At 49.9% G+C, this 14,666-nt stretch overlaps 1 protein-coding gene across 1 annotated transcript in view; it reads right to left on the reverse strand.

Moving 5' to 3' along the window:
- MRPS6 (mitochondrial ribosomal protein S6) overlaps positions 1-11,834 on the reverse strand; it is a 43,640-nt gene extending 31,806 nt beyond the window's left edge. The window contains exon 1 of the mRNA XM_062515244.1: positions 11,644-11,834. Within this exon, the coding sequence (XP_062371228.1) occupies positions 11,644-11,688 (45 nt within the window). The 5' untranslated portion in view covers positions 11,689-11,834. The remainder of the gene's footprint in view (positions 1-11,643) is intronic.
- Positions 11,835-14,666: the final 2,832 nt, after the last annotated feature.

Below are 14,666 nucleotides of genomic sequence, written 5' to 3' on the forward strand. Positions count from 1 at the left end.
ATGCACACGTTGTGTTGAAGGCAGCAATGGTGCTGAGGCAAAAACGTGCAACTCCTCACAGATTTTAAAAATAGCTTCCAGCAAGCCACAACTTCAGCCTTAAGGAGAAATCCACCACTGTGTCATTTGTATGGTGCAGCTGTTTTTCAGAAGAAAAATTTTAAAAAGTTAAAAGAAAGGGTTCTCCCCCCCCAGCACCACAAACCCACTTGAGAATAGAGATATTCCTTCTGCTGGAATTACAGCCAATAATGAGAGACTAAGGAGCCATGGCACAAAATGGACTGATTACAGCACTGGGCTAAATTTATCATTCCTCAGAAGCCTCAAACCGCAGATGTATTTTCAGCTCTTCCATAGAAGAATCCACATTTCTCCCCACCCGCAAATACAGGAGTAGTTAAATGGTCTAATAGCTTAATCCAACTCAAAATTATAAACACTTCACATCAGATGACGCAATCAGAGCCAAGTTTAATGGACTATTCTTAGTTTTAAGCACTTTGGAGCAACACTTTAATAGTGTTGTGTCTTTTGCTATATTCAGCTAATTTTTCAACTACATTATGTTTATACCAAAATTATAAATATTTGAAGGCAAAGGAAAGAAGAGATTTTACTGAGATATGACAAAAAGAAAATCTGCTATACAGAAAACCAGAACAGCCAGATAAGGAAATGGTAATAATTAATATTTTTAACGTTCTGTTGTCCTTCTCATTATTAAAAAATGTTTGATTTTGAGTTCACCGCCCCCCCCCCCCCCCACCATGTTCCCTGTAGGTTCATCAGTGACCTGTTACAAATACCCTACAGAGCAATATGGAAAAAAAATCACAGAAATATCTGTTAAAATGAATTTGATTTGATACCAGAAGTATCCAGAGTGTCTCTATAAACAGGATATTAACAGGGAAGCTGTGGCTGCCCCTGGATCCTTGGGAATGTCCAAGGCCAGGCTGGATGGGGCTTGGAGCCACCTGGGATAATGGAACATGTCCCTGCCCTGGAGGTGGCACTGGATGGGCTTTAAGGTCCCTGGGAATCCAAACCTTCTGTAATTCCAGGATCCAGACTCTCTGACAAGTGTGTCAGTAGTAGATGCAGCTGCCCTCAAATAATTTGTAACATTCCTCAATTAAGTCACTTCAGCTCCAAGGGGCTCATTCCAACCAAAATAAACAAAATGTGCAGTTCCTGGAGAGTTTTCTATAGGAAGATACAGCCAGACCATGCACCTGAAATAATCAAATTTCAGAGAGCTGGACCCTAACCCTTTGTCACCAACACCTGAGGGATTTTTTTTTTTTTTTTTTTTTTTTTTTGCAGGGCTCAGTTTGCCTGAGCTGGAAGGTAAAAAGTTTTCAGCAGCCACCATAAATTTGCTGCACTGTCACTAAATTACAGCACTGAAGTAGCTTCTTGTACCAGTTTCTTAGACCTAATTCCAAAATAACCCTGGAACTTTTCTTCATTAGGAAAATGAGACTCGTCCCTCTGAACTTTCAGCAAGTTCTGACCTCAAGTCTTACAAAGGACTTTTGAGATGCCCCATGTGAGTTTAATCCTGAGTTATTAGAACAGTGAACATTGTGGCACTGACAGAGGGAGGGGGGGAAAAAAAAAAAAAAAAAAAAAAAAAAGGCGCTGCTGCCACGGACTGGGAATTTTCTTCCCCGAGGCTGTTTTCTGGCTGGATCATATCAAAGACACAGAACAATGTGCTTCCCTCTTGTGTGGAAATAGAGGCTGCAGCTCTGCTGAAACAATGCATATGTCTCTCCAACACCCAGCCTGTTCCTTTAGGCAAAAAAAAAAAAAAAAAAAAAAAAAAAATCCCAAGCAAGTCCCTAAAGAGAGATTTCATAATGTGAAGCAGACCCAGGGTGGGATTTTGAGGAGAAATTTGAACGATTGGTCTAAAGGAAAACTTTCTCCACAGTGCTTTTCTAATAAAATGGGTGTTTAAAACATGCCAGAGTCCAACTGCTCCAGCTCTGAAGCCACGATTTTTTTCTCAGCTCCGTCGGTTTTTCGGCAGATGGGAAGTTTCTGAGCTGACCTGCCTTTTCTCTTCACCAATCCTGATGTTTTAAGGGTTCATTTGGGGATGTAGATGCCCATCTATCCCACAGGAGCGTCCACTGTTAGCAAATAAGTGCTTTGCTTACAGATTTCCAAGTAGTTTTCAGATTATTTCTTGGAAACAACATTTTCCCTCTCCACCTTCAAGCAGGAGTATTTGAACTGCAGCACTTCACCTACTGAACAGCTCTGTTGTGTGGAAGAAATGTGCCCAGATTGCCAGGATCATGGAAAACATTAACTCTACCACAGAAAAATTAAAAAATAACAGAGGTCTGGTGCCTTGAGTGGGGTCTGTACCATGGACAACCCCCTGAGTTTGTTTTCCAGACTCTTCACACTCCTGGCCATGGACACACCAGTGTGTCCCTACCTGTCCACTGCTCCACAGCGAACACAAGGCAACCTCAGGAAAAACATCTCTTAGGGGAAAAAAAAACAAAAAAAGGAAAAGCTTCGTTCCATTTACTGCAACACTCCAGAACATAAAAAAGGAGCACTGAAGCTCTTCATGGAGTAAGTGATACATAAATTATGTAGCACATGCCCTTGAGGAAGCAGGGGCTATCCTTGGCAGCTGCTCAACAGAGCCCTCAGCATCCAGGGCAGCAGTTCCAGGCTTTTCCCTGAAAACCAGGAGCTGGGGCAGAGCAATGTGCCAGGAACCCCCCTGGGACAGACAGGGAAGGCAGAAGTTGACCTGGAGCATCCAATAAATAACTTGAGCTGCTGGGGATGCCAGGCCAGACCTGGACTCAAGAGGCTGCAGCAGGAAAGGGCCACATTTCCAGGTTACCTGAGCTAACCTGATTAAACCTGTTGGTCGCACTCTGCATCATCACCACATCAACCTCCTGCTGGTCTGGAGAACTCAGGAGCCAGCTCTATAAACTTCCACTACCAAAAAAAAAAAAAAAAAAATCCAATTTGAGGCACAAGGATCAAGTCACTCACTCAAAGGAGTTGTTATGAACACAGAAGGAACTTTTGTTTTGGTCAGGAATTGCTCCAGCTCTGCTCTTCGTTTTACTGCAGAAGCACAAAAAAAAAAAAAAAAAAAAAAAGTTTCCTCCAGCATAAATTCTTCTGGATTCTTTTCTATACAACTGCTGAGGGAGACACGAGAGAAATAAGTAACCCCAAAGCAAGAGACACACAGAACTCACTGGGTCTGCCAGTCAAAAATAGGATGTACAGTGGACAGTCACAGAGCAGAAACCGGAATGATGCGAGGCCAGCTGGAGCTCAAGGGCACTGGGACTGACACCGTTAGAGCAGGACATCATTTAGGTGTCATTTCTGGGGGTTTTAAACCATTTCCCCCCCTCACCCCAAGCAAATGCACCTATTCCAGTGTTCCACCCAGTCACAAATGAGGGAGGGGGAGAAGGCACAGGAAGGACACTCCAGCAGTCAGTGGACACAAGAGATGCTCCAGCCTTGCAAAGCAAGAAAAGATGGATTTTTTTCAGGATCTGCATCACCCTCCTCGAGCCACTTCATGCCACTGCCTGTGACATTCACACTTGGCTGGTTCTCTTTGCCAAGAGCCAGTCCCCAGCACTCCAGCACGAATAAGGAACTGATTTGCTTCCACTGTTCTTCCCAAAACTCCCAACACCTGCAGGGCAAGGGGGGGTAAGCTGGGGACAGAGGGGAGGAGATAGAAAGTCCCTTTTTATCTGTTAAAATACAGAGATACCAGACCTACCCAGACATGACATAGCATCACAGCCAGGAGATTAATCCATCAATTATCAATTTAAAGAAAATAAGGAGTTAATACCTTCCTCTTCCCTTTGTTAGCCCAAAGAATTGGCTTATGTTTCCAGGGGTGACAAATGTTATCTGGAGCAATTTCTTCACGGAAAGGAACTGGAAGGGGCTTCCCAGGGAGGTTTGGAATTCCCAAGGAAGGTCTGGACGTGGCACTCAGTGCTCTGGGCTGGGGACGAGGTGGCCATGGGGCACAGCTGGGACTCCGTGGGCTGGGAGGGCTTTTCCAAGCTCTGAAATTCTGTGATGGGAGCAGAAATTGCCAAGGAACTGTGCCTCTCTTCCCTGGGAAATCAGCAGAACTTTTCCTGCCTGGGCTGCAGCTCCAGCAGGGCCCTCCTGAGCTTAGTTTGTCACCAGAAACCCCAGCCCTTACAGCAAGGAAACCACAGAGAGGTGACATGCACCCCTCCAGAGACACAGTTCTTTTCCACAGGAACTGAAAGCAAAAGGGGCAGAGAGAAGCCAGAAGCCACGCGGTCAACAGCAAAACCAAGGGCACCCGAGGGCAAAAAGCCAGACATTTTCAAGGAAGTGGGAAGGGGCTGGCAAAAACTGGAAGGTTCTGGCATGACACAGCAGCAGGCAAGGTTTCCCTGCCAGGCTACACTGCACTGGAAGGTGCAGAAGGACACCAAGTCCCAAGGCTCAAATCCCTTCTGCAGGCAACCCCAAATCCCAAATTTCACTGCCATGGCAGGAACGAAGGAGATGAAGCATTTGGTCACCAGAGCATCAGCAAGAGAATGGGTCAAACAAGCCTCAACAGCCAAGAATTTGATTTCTGGTGTGGGTTTGAGACCACTTCAGTTCTCTGGACAAGGTTATCACTTTTTTAGAAAAGCAAAAATCAAAAATGCTGCAAAATTTCTGCCTCTACTGAAGACGCCCTTTCCTTCAGCTGGAGGTTCAAAGATGTGATGCAGCTGGTGGTGATCACCACTTAGCAGGGACTGGGTAGCCCCAGCCTAAAAAATGTGCTGGTTCATCCCATTTGAGGAGGATTTTGGCTGAGAGAGTGCAGAAGTTACTTGGGAAATGAGAAAGAAGTGGCAGTCCCCATGCAACTGGGCAAGATACCAGGAGGAAATTCTTCTTCAAATTTCTAGGAAGAACAAAACAAAACAAAAAAAAAAACAACCAAACAAACAAAAAAACAAAAAAAAAAACAAAAAAAAGGCTCATTAAGCTTCATTAGGACTTCCCCAAATTTCCATCACATTTCTGGCTGCCCACAATCTTTGGAAGAACATAAAGCATCCCCAGGATTATTGCTAGGGAGACAGAAGCAGTTCAGGATCATATATAATCCAAGAACTTGAGGCTCTCCAAGCTTCCCAGTCAGCTGGATGCTGTTTCAAGACTTCTGATCCTTCTTGGAGATTTCAAGACACTAAAACCAGAGTTCAATAAAATTCTGTTGGTTATAAAACAAATAATGCTAATTACAAAGCTTGATGAAGTACATCTGTATTAAAAGCTACCAAACATTGATTTCTTTTTCTAAAACACCAACTCCACTGAACACTCCCTGTATCCACTCTCTGCATGGACCTGGCTTTTTTATTATTCCTTAGACATTTGCAGGATTGAACACAAGGATTAGCTTGCAAGTGGACAAACCAGGATTAAAAACCAGCAGAACAGCGATTCTTCTGCAGTTCCTCAATCCTATTTCTTGGGTTCATGACCCTCCCCCTTTACACCACTTCCTTCCTGCCTTTCTCTTCACCAGGGGTAATGAATTTTCTGTAGAATCTCACTTTCAGCACCACTATTTGCACCAGTGCTCTGCAGGACAGGTCCTTCACAGCTTGCCTTACTTTCAACGTATTTACTTGGAATTTTTTCCTGTTCCCCTTCTCCATAATTAGTTATATTTTGCATATGGGTTTTCATTTTCTCCTCCTTTTACCTTTTTATCAGCTCCTCAATGCACACTGAGGATATTCCTGCTGCTCCACAGGGCAGGAATTTTTCCAGGGAATAACCTGATGCCCAGAGGCTCCTGCTGCCCTCAGGTAAGGGACACAGAGGGTGGGACACAAAGCTCTACCAAGCAACTGCTTCCACATAAACAGCTCTTCCTTCATCCCAGACTTGCAGATGGAAGGTGTGGGTGGATGTGGCTCCAGGAATTATCAGCCTGCCATGGATGGAGCCTGAAAAATCACAGAATCATGGAATGGTTTGGGTTGGAAAGACCTTAAAGCCCTTCCAGTGCCACCCCTGCCATGGGCAGGGACACCTTCCACTGTCCCAGGGTGCTCCAGCCTGGCCTTGGACACTTCCAGGGATCCAGGGGCAGCCACAGCTTCTCTGGGGAAAAAAAAAATAAAAAAGGAAGACAAAGTACTTGAGCAACAGCTTAACAACTTCCAAAGCAATTTTCTGTGTGGCAATTATGGTTCTGGGACAAGGGAACTGGAGAAAACAGCTCCTGAAAGAACCCACAGAAAAAAAAAGCAGAGCTTCCATCATTCCAAAGTATGGAACTGATGAAGATTAGAAGACAGAAAACACAAACACTCATGACCTGAAGGAGCAGCTTTTCCTCAATGCTACAATGGACAACTTTCCCAGGAGTCAGTAACACTTCAGGGCTTTCCAGCAATGCAGAAGTGAATGCTGTTTAGCACAAACTTCTGCCTTCTTTCCCAAGAGTTTAGGGACAGAATCTGCTCCACACTGAAGTTACCAACACCTCCCTGTTAACAGCCAGAACCCACCAGGAACAAAACCCAACCAGGAGCAAAGAGCTCATTGCTGAGGAGGAACCAGGGGCAACCCAGAGAAGTTTGAACTCAAAGGTTAACCCCACTGCTGTCCCCTGAAGAGGGACTGGCCAAATCCCACTGAAATCCCACTAGGAGCCTGCAAGAAACTGAAATGAGGCTTAAACTATTCTGCAGAAGAGATTAATCCTCTATGTCCCCTCAGACCCAGGCACATATCCCACACTTGGCAAAAATTCCAGCTCTTCCAAGACTGAAAATGTCAAATATCAGGCAAGAGGGTATCATTCCCAAATGCTGTCTGCACCAGACTCTCCAAAATCCAGTTCTTCATATGGAATGCTCAAGGCAGAAAACAAAAAGGTGACTCCTCCAGCAGAGTCAGTACTGGATCCTGCTGTTTTCTGATCCTGTCTTTTAGTTCCAAGGCTTTGGTCTCCTTTCCAGCACCACCCCTGACTCCAGGATCCCTCCCTGCCAGGCTGAAGAGCCTGCTCCAGCCTATTAAAAATGCCAGTGGGAACAGAAGAAAAAACTTCTGTGAAATTTTAACCTGCTCGGTTGGGAAGTTGGGGGTGGGGAAGATGCACAATTCCACTGGAAGAGCAGGTTGCTCATCAGAAAGGAAATAAAATAACACAAAATAAACCCAGTATCTTCTTGCTTCATTTTCTCCCCCTCCTCCCTGGCAACTGAGACATCAAAAGCCCAATTGCTGCAGCTGCCTACACAGCAATTAAATGGAATAGTCAAGATGTCAAGCAACACTACTGCCCATTTACTTTGGCTTTCCTAAAATAGCCAACAATCTCCACACGGCAGGTAGGGAATTTTGGAAACAGCAACCCACTCCAAGAGCAACAAACAGCTGCTGAAGACAAGTTGTGTTGTGAGAACATGGCTAGAGAAATGAGAGCCCACATTCACTACAGAATTATTATTTGGAGGTGTCCAAGGCCAGGTTGGGCTGGATTTGGAGCAAGCTGGGATAGTGGAAGGTGTCCCTGCCATGTAGAACAAGGTCATTCTTAAGACCCCTTCCAACCCAAACCACTCTGGGATTCCAGAAATGGGTGGATGAGTCTCCTAGTCCAGGTATTTGCTGGGGGGGGGGGGGGAAGGGGGGAAAAAAAAAAAAAAAAAAAAGGTGGTTATGTTTTATATTATGACACTGTATTTGAACTTTGTCACAGGTAAAGATGAGCACACTGCTAATAAAAAGTGATAAATTTCCTCATTTTTTTAGTGAAATACTCTGAGTTACTTACAAGGCGCCCATTCAGCTCCAGTCACAAAGTGGTGCTGTTGAAGATGGGTGTCCCTGGGCTCTGCTCTGTGACAAGGTGGGGATCAGGCCAAGGCTGGACTGCACACTCCACCCCGGAGGTCTTTTCCAAGCTCAAGGACTGCGAGGTTCCCACTCTGTGTCCCAGTCCCCTCGGAGCTCTGGCACTGCCACCCCAGAGTCACTCTGCACAAGCGGCCTCAGAGCAGCAGGAAGCCAGGTCCAGTTCTTCCTTCCCTTTCCCTCTCACTTCCTTTGAGGGAAGTTCAGAGCTCCCTGCAGAGCCCTGCTCCCCCAGCCACTGAGAATTCCTGCGGATTCCCTCCTGGGGATGCACTGCCCTTCCCTGCTGAAGGTGCTGCCCTACCACAATCCTCCCACTGGGAGAAAAAAAAAAAAAAAATCAGCAATCCTTAGAAGCTCAGGTTTTATTATGAGCAGGGAATTCAGGCCATTGGTAGCCGTGTCTTCATTTTGCATCTCTGCCTCCAGCACAGCTGCAGGGTTTGGCTGGGACTGCTGTGGGCAGGTTTGGTTTGCAAACACCTGGACACTGCTGAGAACAGATCTGCCACCAAGCTCCCCTCAGCACCTGTTCTTTCCATGGTGCAGTGTGGAAAGCAACAAAATGGGCAAAATGAATCATTTCACCTCAATGTGCTCACACCTTTCTCTGCCCCAAGCATCTCCTCCATAAACTCGCATGCAGCAACACAAACCCCTTGCCCTCCAAAATACACCACAGAGTAGGGAGATTTATTTATTTATTTTGGGCTTTTATTATTGTTTTCCTAAAAGTCACCAACTGGAAGCTCTGCTGATGAAAAACTCTATATATATGCAGTGTATATAAAAATACAGTGGTTTTTAGTCCAAGTCCATTACCTCTTACAAATCAGGACAGAGAAGAGCTGCTCAATTTTGACTTCAGAATGAAATCCTGACTTTTTGTGGAAAGTACATGCAGACAACCAGTGACAAAGACTGGAAATTGAAACAAGTGCGAAGTCCAAATTTTCCCTCGTGCTCCCACCGTCCCCAAAGCTCTTGGGTGTTGTGTTTTTAAGGCACAAAAGGAGAGCTGAAGAGGCTCTGGAGCCTGCCAAGCCTGAGGAGAGCATCAGGTAGGATGGATGGGATATGGTGCCCTGGGACCCTCCCAACAGACTGCAAACAGGAGCCACACGCAGGAAAAGAACGGGAAAGGATCCCTGACTTGGACACGAGCAGGGCTAGGCAGGGTTAAAAGTAACAAAAACGAACAGGAGGGACTTATTCTGCCTGGATCCCTGAGAATGCCAAGGGAACTATTAAAAGAAAGTTGTGGGTGGGGAGGACCCCATGGAAGCACCAAGTTTGCCTCTGAAAGAGAGGCAGCAAAGTCTGCAGGCACCAAGCTGCCAAAGAGCTCCGAGAAGTTCAGGACAAGCCCTAAAACACAGGAAAGTCAAGTGACAAGGGTTTGGTGGGATTTTTTTGGTTTTTTTTCTGGTGGACAAGGGAGCTGCCACAGGTGAGGAAGGACATCACAGACACCAAAAGAAGAGTCAGCACTTGCTCAGACAGCAGCCACCACAGAGGGACTGACAGGGAACACCTTCCCAGGTGCTGTTACCAGTGTGGAGAAGCAATGTCATTTATTCTTCTACAGGAGGGAGTTATGGAATCATTCCACTATTTCAGACTGGCTCATTATCCCCATATTTTGCCTAATTTAATTCAGTATTACAGCCAGGATTATGCACAGCTTGCAGGGGTCATTAGAACAACCCCCGAGCAGCACCACAGAGCATAAAACCATTTGAGGAAATATTCCCAAGAGTTCTCATGGCACGAGAAAGGCAAGAGCAGAAAAATATTGGGAAACGAAAAAACACCCAGATCTGGTGTGCCAAAAACAGCAGCACCTACAGAGAGACTCCAGATTTCAGACTTACAACAAGGGTGGGTTAAAAACACCAGCACAAACTGAAATGTTTGGACATAATCACAGAGCTAAAAAAAAAAAAAACCTCTTAAAGATACATCCATATGGAGAGAACATGCTGGAGAGCCAAACTTCAAAGAGGCAAAGGCTGCAGATGTTAAATCCTGAGTGCACTGATGCTCATTAGAAGCATCTTACAGCTAAAAGCTTATCCCTGCATCTCCATGGTCAGATCCTAGAAACCAGAGAGCCTTTCCAGCAGAGAGCACTCCATGGCATTCTCTCAGAGAAGTCAGTTTATTCCTGCCTCAGTATTACGGCAGATTTGTTACGCTTGCTGTCCTGCATTCCAAGTGCCTGCCCAGCTTAAAGCATCTCCCACATCAACAGCACGGCCACAAAAAGCATGTCTGCCTCATCCACCTATGGGGAGAGGTGTGGAAAGGAACAAAAAAAAAAAAAAAAAAAATCGGACAAAAAATTATATGTTGACAAGCAAGTGGAAAAGGAGCGTATTTTTGCCTGGGTGAGCCAGTGCAGCAATGTCACCCGGCTTTCTCCCTGCTGCTGTATTTCTCCACTAGAGGACCCAGGTGAGATGCCTCTACTACAGCTTCTGCAGCTAAACCACGGGGAAAAATACATTTAAAAAAAAACAAAAAAAAAACCAACCCGACATGTGGATGGTCCATGTAAAATGAATGGAAATGTACTAGTGCATGCGGCACACCAGACGTGCTCCCGTAATTCCCAAAAAACCACGGCCACGCTGCTGAGCCGCTGCTGCTCGGTGGGGAACGGTGCTGGTGGGAATGAAGGGTAAATCCCGGAGTATCCATGCCGGGCTGGATCAGGGGGCTCCAGCCCAGCTCAAGTGCTGCTACATTCCAACACCAGCACCGCATATGAAGCTGGAAAGTAGCAGATAAACAAAGGCTATAGAAGGTACTAGAGAAGGACCAGTACCAACTGTTATTTACCAAATAAACCTCCCATCCACGCGGAGACGGCCCTATTTTATTATTAATTTTTACGCACACACATCCCCATTCCCCCCCCCCCCCCCCCCCTTCCCCCACGTATTGACTCAGCTCCTGCCGAATGGGAAGAGCATCATCTAACCGAGCTCTGTTATCACCGCGCTGCCAAAAAACAGCGGCAACGGCTGCTGCCACCCCCAGCGCCCCTTCCCGGGGGCGATACGGCCCAGCCTATCGGCCCCGCTCAACCGGTGCGGGCAAAACCCCATCCTTGGCACTTCCCCGGCACACGGGGGGGAAGGTGGCTGGAGCGAATCCTTGCTTTTCGCCCTTCTCCCTCGGCCCGAGGTTTCGCGGAGCCGAGGAGGTGCCCGGTGATGCCAGCGCAGGTGCGGGGAGGGGGATGGAAAGCGCTGGTGCTGCAGAGCGAGAGGGGGATGCGCTGGCACGGCCACGGGAAGGGCCGGCTTCACCTGCTCCAGGCACGGAGGGAGGGGACGGCCAAGGAAAAACCGCGTCTCGGAAAGCGTGGGATCTGCTTACCTGCGGACCGGAGGGGAGGGGGACAGGGGACTGCGGCTCGGGGGCAGCGGCTCAGCCAAGTCTCCGAGGGCGCGGGCAAGGAAGGGGCGATGGGCCGAGGAGCGGAGGAAGCCCCGCGGAGCCCGGGACACGCTGCGACACTGCGGGCGACGGGGCCGGCCGGGCCACGCGGTGCGGCGGGGACAGCGGGCACCGAGGGGACACCGCGGGGACACCGAGGGGACACCGAGGGCCAAGGGGGGGAGGGGGGCGATCTGTCAGTCCCACCTCCCTCCCTCCTTTCCTTCCTCCCGTCTCCTCTCCCTCACTCACCCTCTGCATGGCTTTCAGGATCAAAGCCAGTTCATAGCGGGGCATCTTAGAGCTGCCAGTGGCGGGAGGAGCGGGGCACGGGGTGGGGAGTAGGGGGCTGCGGCGAGGCCGGAGACGAGGAGCGGGGAGGGGGAACAGGAGGAAGATGAGGAAGGCGCGTCCCAGAGCTGCGGCTGCTCCTTCCCGCGCGGCTCCCGCGGCTCAGACGCCCGTACGGGCAGGGGCGGCGCGGCTTAAAGGGCGCAGGAGCTGCGCACGCTCGGCCGGGCCGGCCCTGCCCGCGCCCAAGCGCCGCCCCCGCCGGGCCGGGCCGGGCCGGGCCGGGGCCGTCCCGCAGCGCGGCCTGAGGGCCGGGACCCCCGCGCGGGTTCGGCCAGGCCCTCCCCGCGCTGCCCCCGCGGCCGGCGCCGCCTCCAGCCCCGCCGAGCCGCCTGAGCCGCCGCCGTTGCCGCTGCCGGCTGCTGCAGGGAGTGGAAATTTCCACTGCGCCGCCCCCTCGCTTCCCCCCCCCCGGCCGGGCTCACACCCGGCCAGGGCCGCGCGCGGAGCGCCGGGGAGCGGGGGGGACGAAACGGGGATCGTGGACGAGCGTGTGGAGGGGACAGACACCGTGTGTGTGTGGGGGACAGACGGACAGACTATGTGTGTGTGTGTGTGTGTGTGTGTGTGTGTGTGTGTGTGTGTGTGTGGGACAGACGCCCTGCTCTTGTGGGACACCCCACTCGTGTGGCAGGGACAGCCCCTGCCGTGGGCATGGACACCTTCCACCGGGCCAGGTTGATTTGAGCCCTGGCTAACGTGGTGCCTTCCAGAACCTTCCTCATCCTCAGGACACCTCAGTGCTCCCCCAGGACTTGCCCTCGGTGCCCAGCCAGGACCTTCTCCATCTCCAGAGTCCTCCAGTGCACCTCCTGAGCTTCATCCTCAGAGCACCCCAGTGCAGGCCCAGCACCTTCCCCATCCTCAGGGCATCCTCAGAACTTCTCCATCCTCAGAGCATCCCCAGGACCTTCCCCATCCTCAGAACTCCCCAGTGCACAGCCAGGACATTCCCCATCCTGAGAGCACCCTAGGTCCTTCCCCATCCTAAGGACACTCACAATCTCAGCTATGGGGTGAGTGGCCCTGGGGTGGATGTGCCAGGGTGTGGAGGAGCAGCAGGATGGAAATAAAGCTGCGTGTTTGGTCTCGGTGCTCAAATCCTCCCAGCGTTGGAGGTTCTGGACAGCATTTCCCAGTCTGGCACACAATCCTGGCGTGATGCTCAGGTGCAGCCACCAAGGTCAGTGACCCTCTGGCTGCAGCGCATCCGGCACCAGCATCCAGCCAGGCTGTGCTGGGAGCTGAACCACTTGCTCCTACCCAAGGTGTTTGAGGGGCCTAGGGGTTTCTTTGAACTCTGTGTCTCATCCACAGCAGAGACCTGTGCCTCCCTTCCCTCACACCGATCCCCAACAATCTGGCTTTGGGGAGGGACAAGATTCTGCCCAAGCTGTTAAAGCCCTCGTTGCTCGGTCCCGTCATCAGGAAAGAGGGATGAGGAATCAGCCCCCACCATGCCCAAGGAGAAGCAGAGAAAGCGGCAGATTTCAAGATTTAAAAACCTTTAATGAAATATCTCTGGAATCCCAGCCCACCCAGAGAGGCCTCAACACCTTCCCTGGGTGCCCCAGCCATGCCCTTGCCATAGCCAGGGTGGTTTGCTTCTGCTCTGCCTTCCCGGGGAGGCTTCCGCACTCAGGGCCATGGGCAGGGATCAAAATGAAAAACTTCACCCAGCACTTTTCAGCAGGACTTGCAGCTCAGCCAGCCCCAGTACTGCTGTGGGCCTTCCTCATCTGCGGCAGGTGTGAGCTGCCCGTGGTTCCCAACACATCCTGTGCCCTCCAGGCATGAGGGCTGTGAGAGTCCTGGGAGCTGTTTTGAGTACTGCTACAAGACAAACTGCCTGTGCAGAAGTGTTTACAGGTATTCCCAAGCTCCCACCTCTCTGTGCTCAGGCAGTAATTGCCTGGCAGCTGACAGGGAGAATTTATTGCCTGTTGGTCTTCACAATGCGAACCCTCCCTGGGTTTGCTTCCCTTTACTTTTTTTCCCTGTTTGTTTTCTAAAGCAGTTTTGTCTGGCCTGAGCTTCTTCCTTAGTCTGAACATGTGCCTGGCAAGTTCAGGAGGAAATCGAGGTGAGGTGGGAATGCACAGGTATCCCTGCCATTCCCACATCAGCCATTCCCACCCTCCAGGTGCTCCCTGCACAGCCACAGGTGACCCATGATGTTCTCTTTGTCACATTTGGAGCTGTCACATTTTGGCCAGGGGCAGAAGGGAATGGGGAGAGCTCTAATCCCCAGTTCCTCCAATACTCTACTTCCTTCAAACACTCCTCTGGCAGAAGAAAAAGAAATGTTCAATCCCTGTCCCTGTCATCTTCCCAGTGCTGCTTTCAAATGCCAATATCGGACTCCCAGTAGGATATAAACTTACAGTCACTGTTCGTTCTCACTTCTGACTCCATTCCACGTGGAATTCCCTAAATACACATCTGCATGTGGCCAACTCCACCCCTTTTTGGGAATTTCCCCCCCCCCCCCCCCCCAGCTGTATTTAAAGCAGTCTCAAGACTCCTCAGACATCAGTCCAAGCCTGAGTCCATTTTTGTCCATGATGGGATTTGCTCCCAGCAGAAACATTTGACCCTGACACCTCATAAACCCATTCCCAGATGGATGTTTGATATCCCTGGAATGAGATCTGGGTGCCTGAGGGTCTCTTGTGCACATCAGCAATGCACATAGTGACTACAGCTGTCTGTCACACAGTGTTTGGGCATCTCATGGAGCATCCCAGAATCCCAGAGGCATCAGGAATGTGGGAAGAGCCCCCCAGGATGAGCCAGTGCCAGCCCAGCAGCAGCAGCATCACCCCAAACCCTGTCCCCAAGGGCCACATCCAGACTGCTCCTGAGCACTCCCACAGACAGTGACTCCAAACCTCCCTGGGCAGCTCATCCCAAGGCCTGACCGC

This window comes from Cinclus cinclus, chromosome 2 (genome assembly GCF_963662255.1).
Source record: "Cinclus cinclus chromosome 2, bCinCin1.1, whole genome shotgun sequence".
In the NCBI taxonomy this organism is placed as follows: Eukaryota; Metazoa; Chordata; class Aves; order Passeriformes; family Cinclidae; genus Cinclus; species Cinclus cinclus.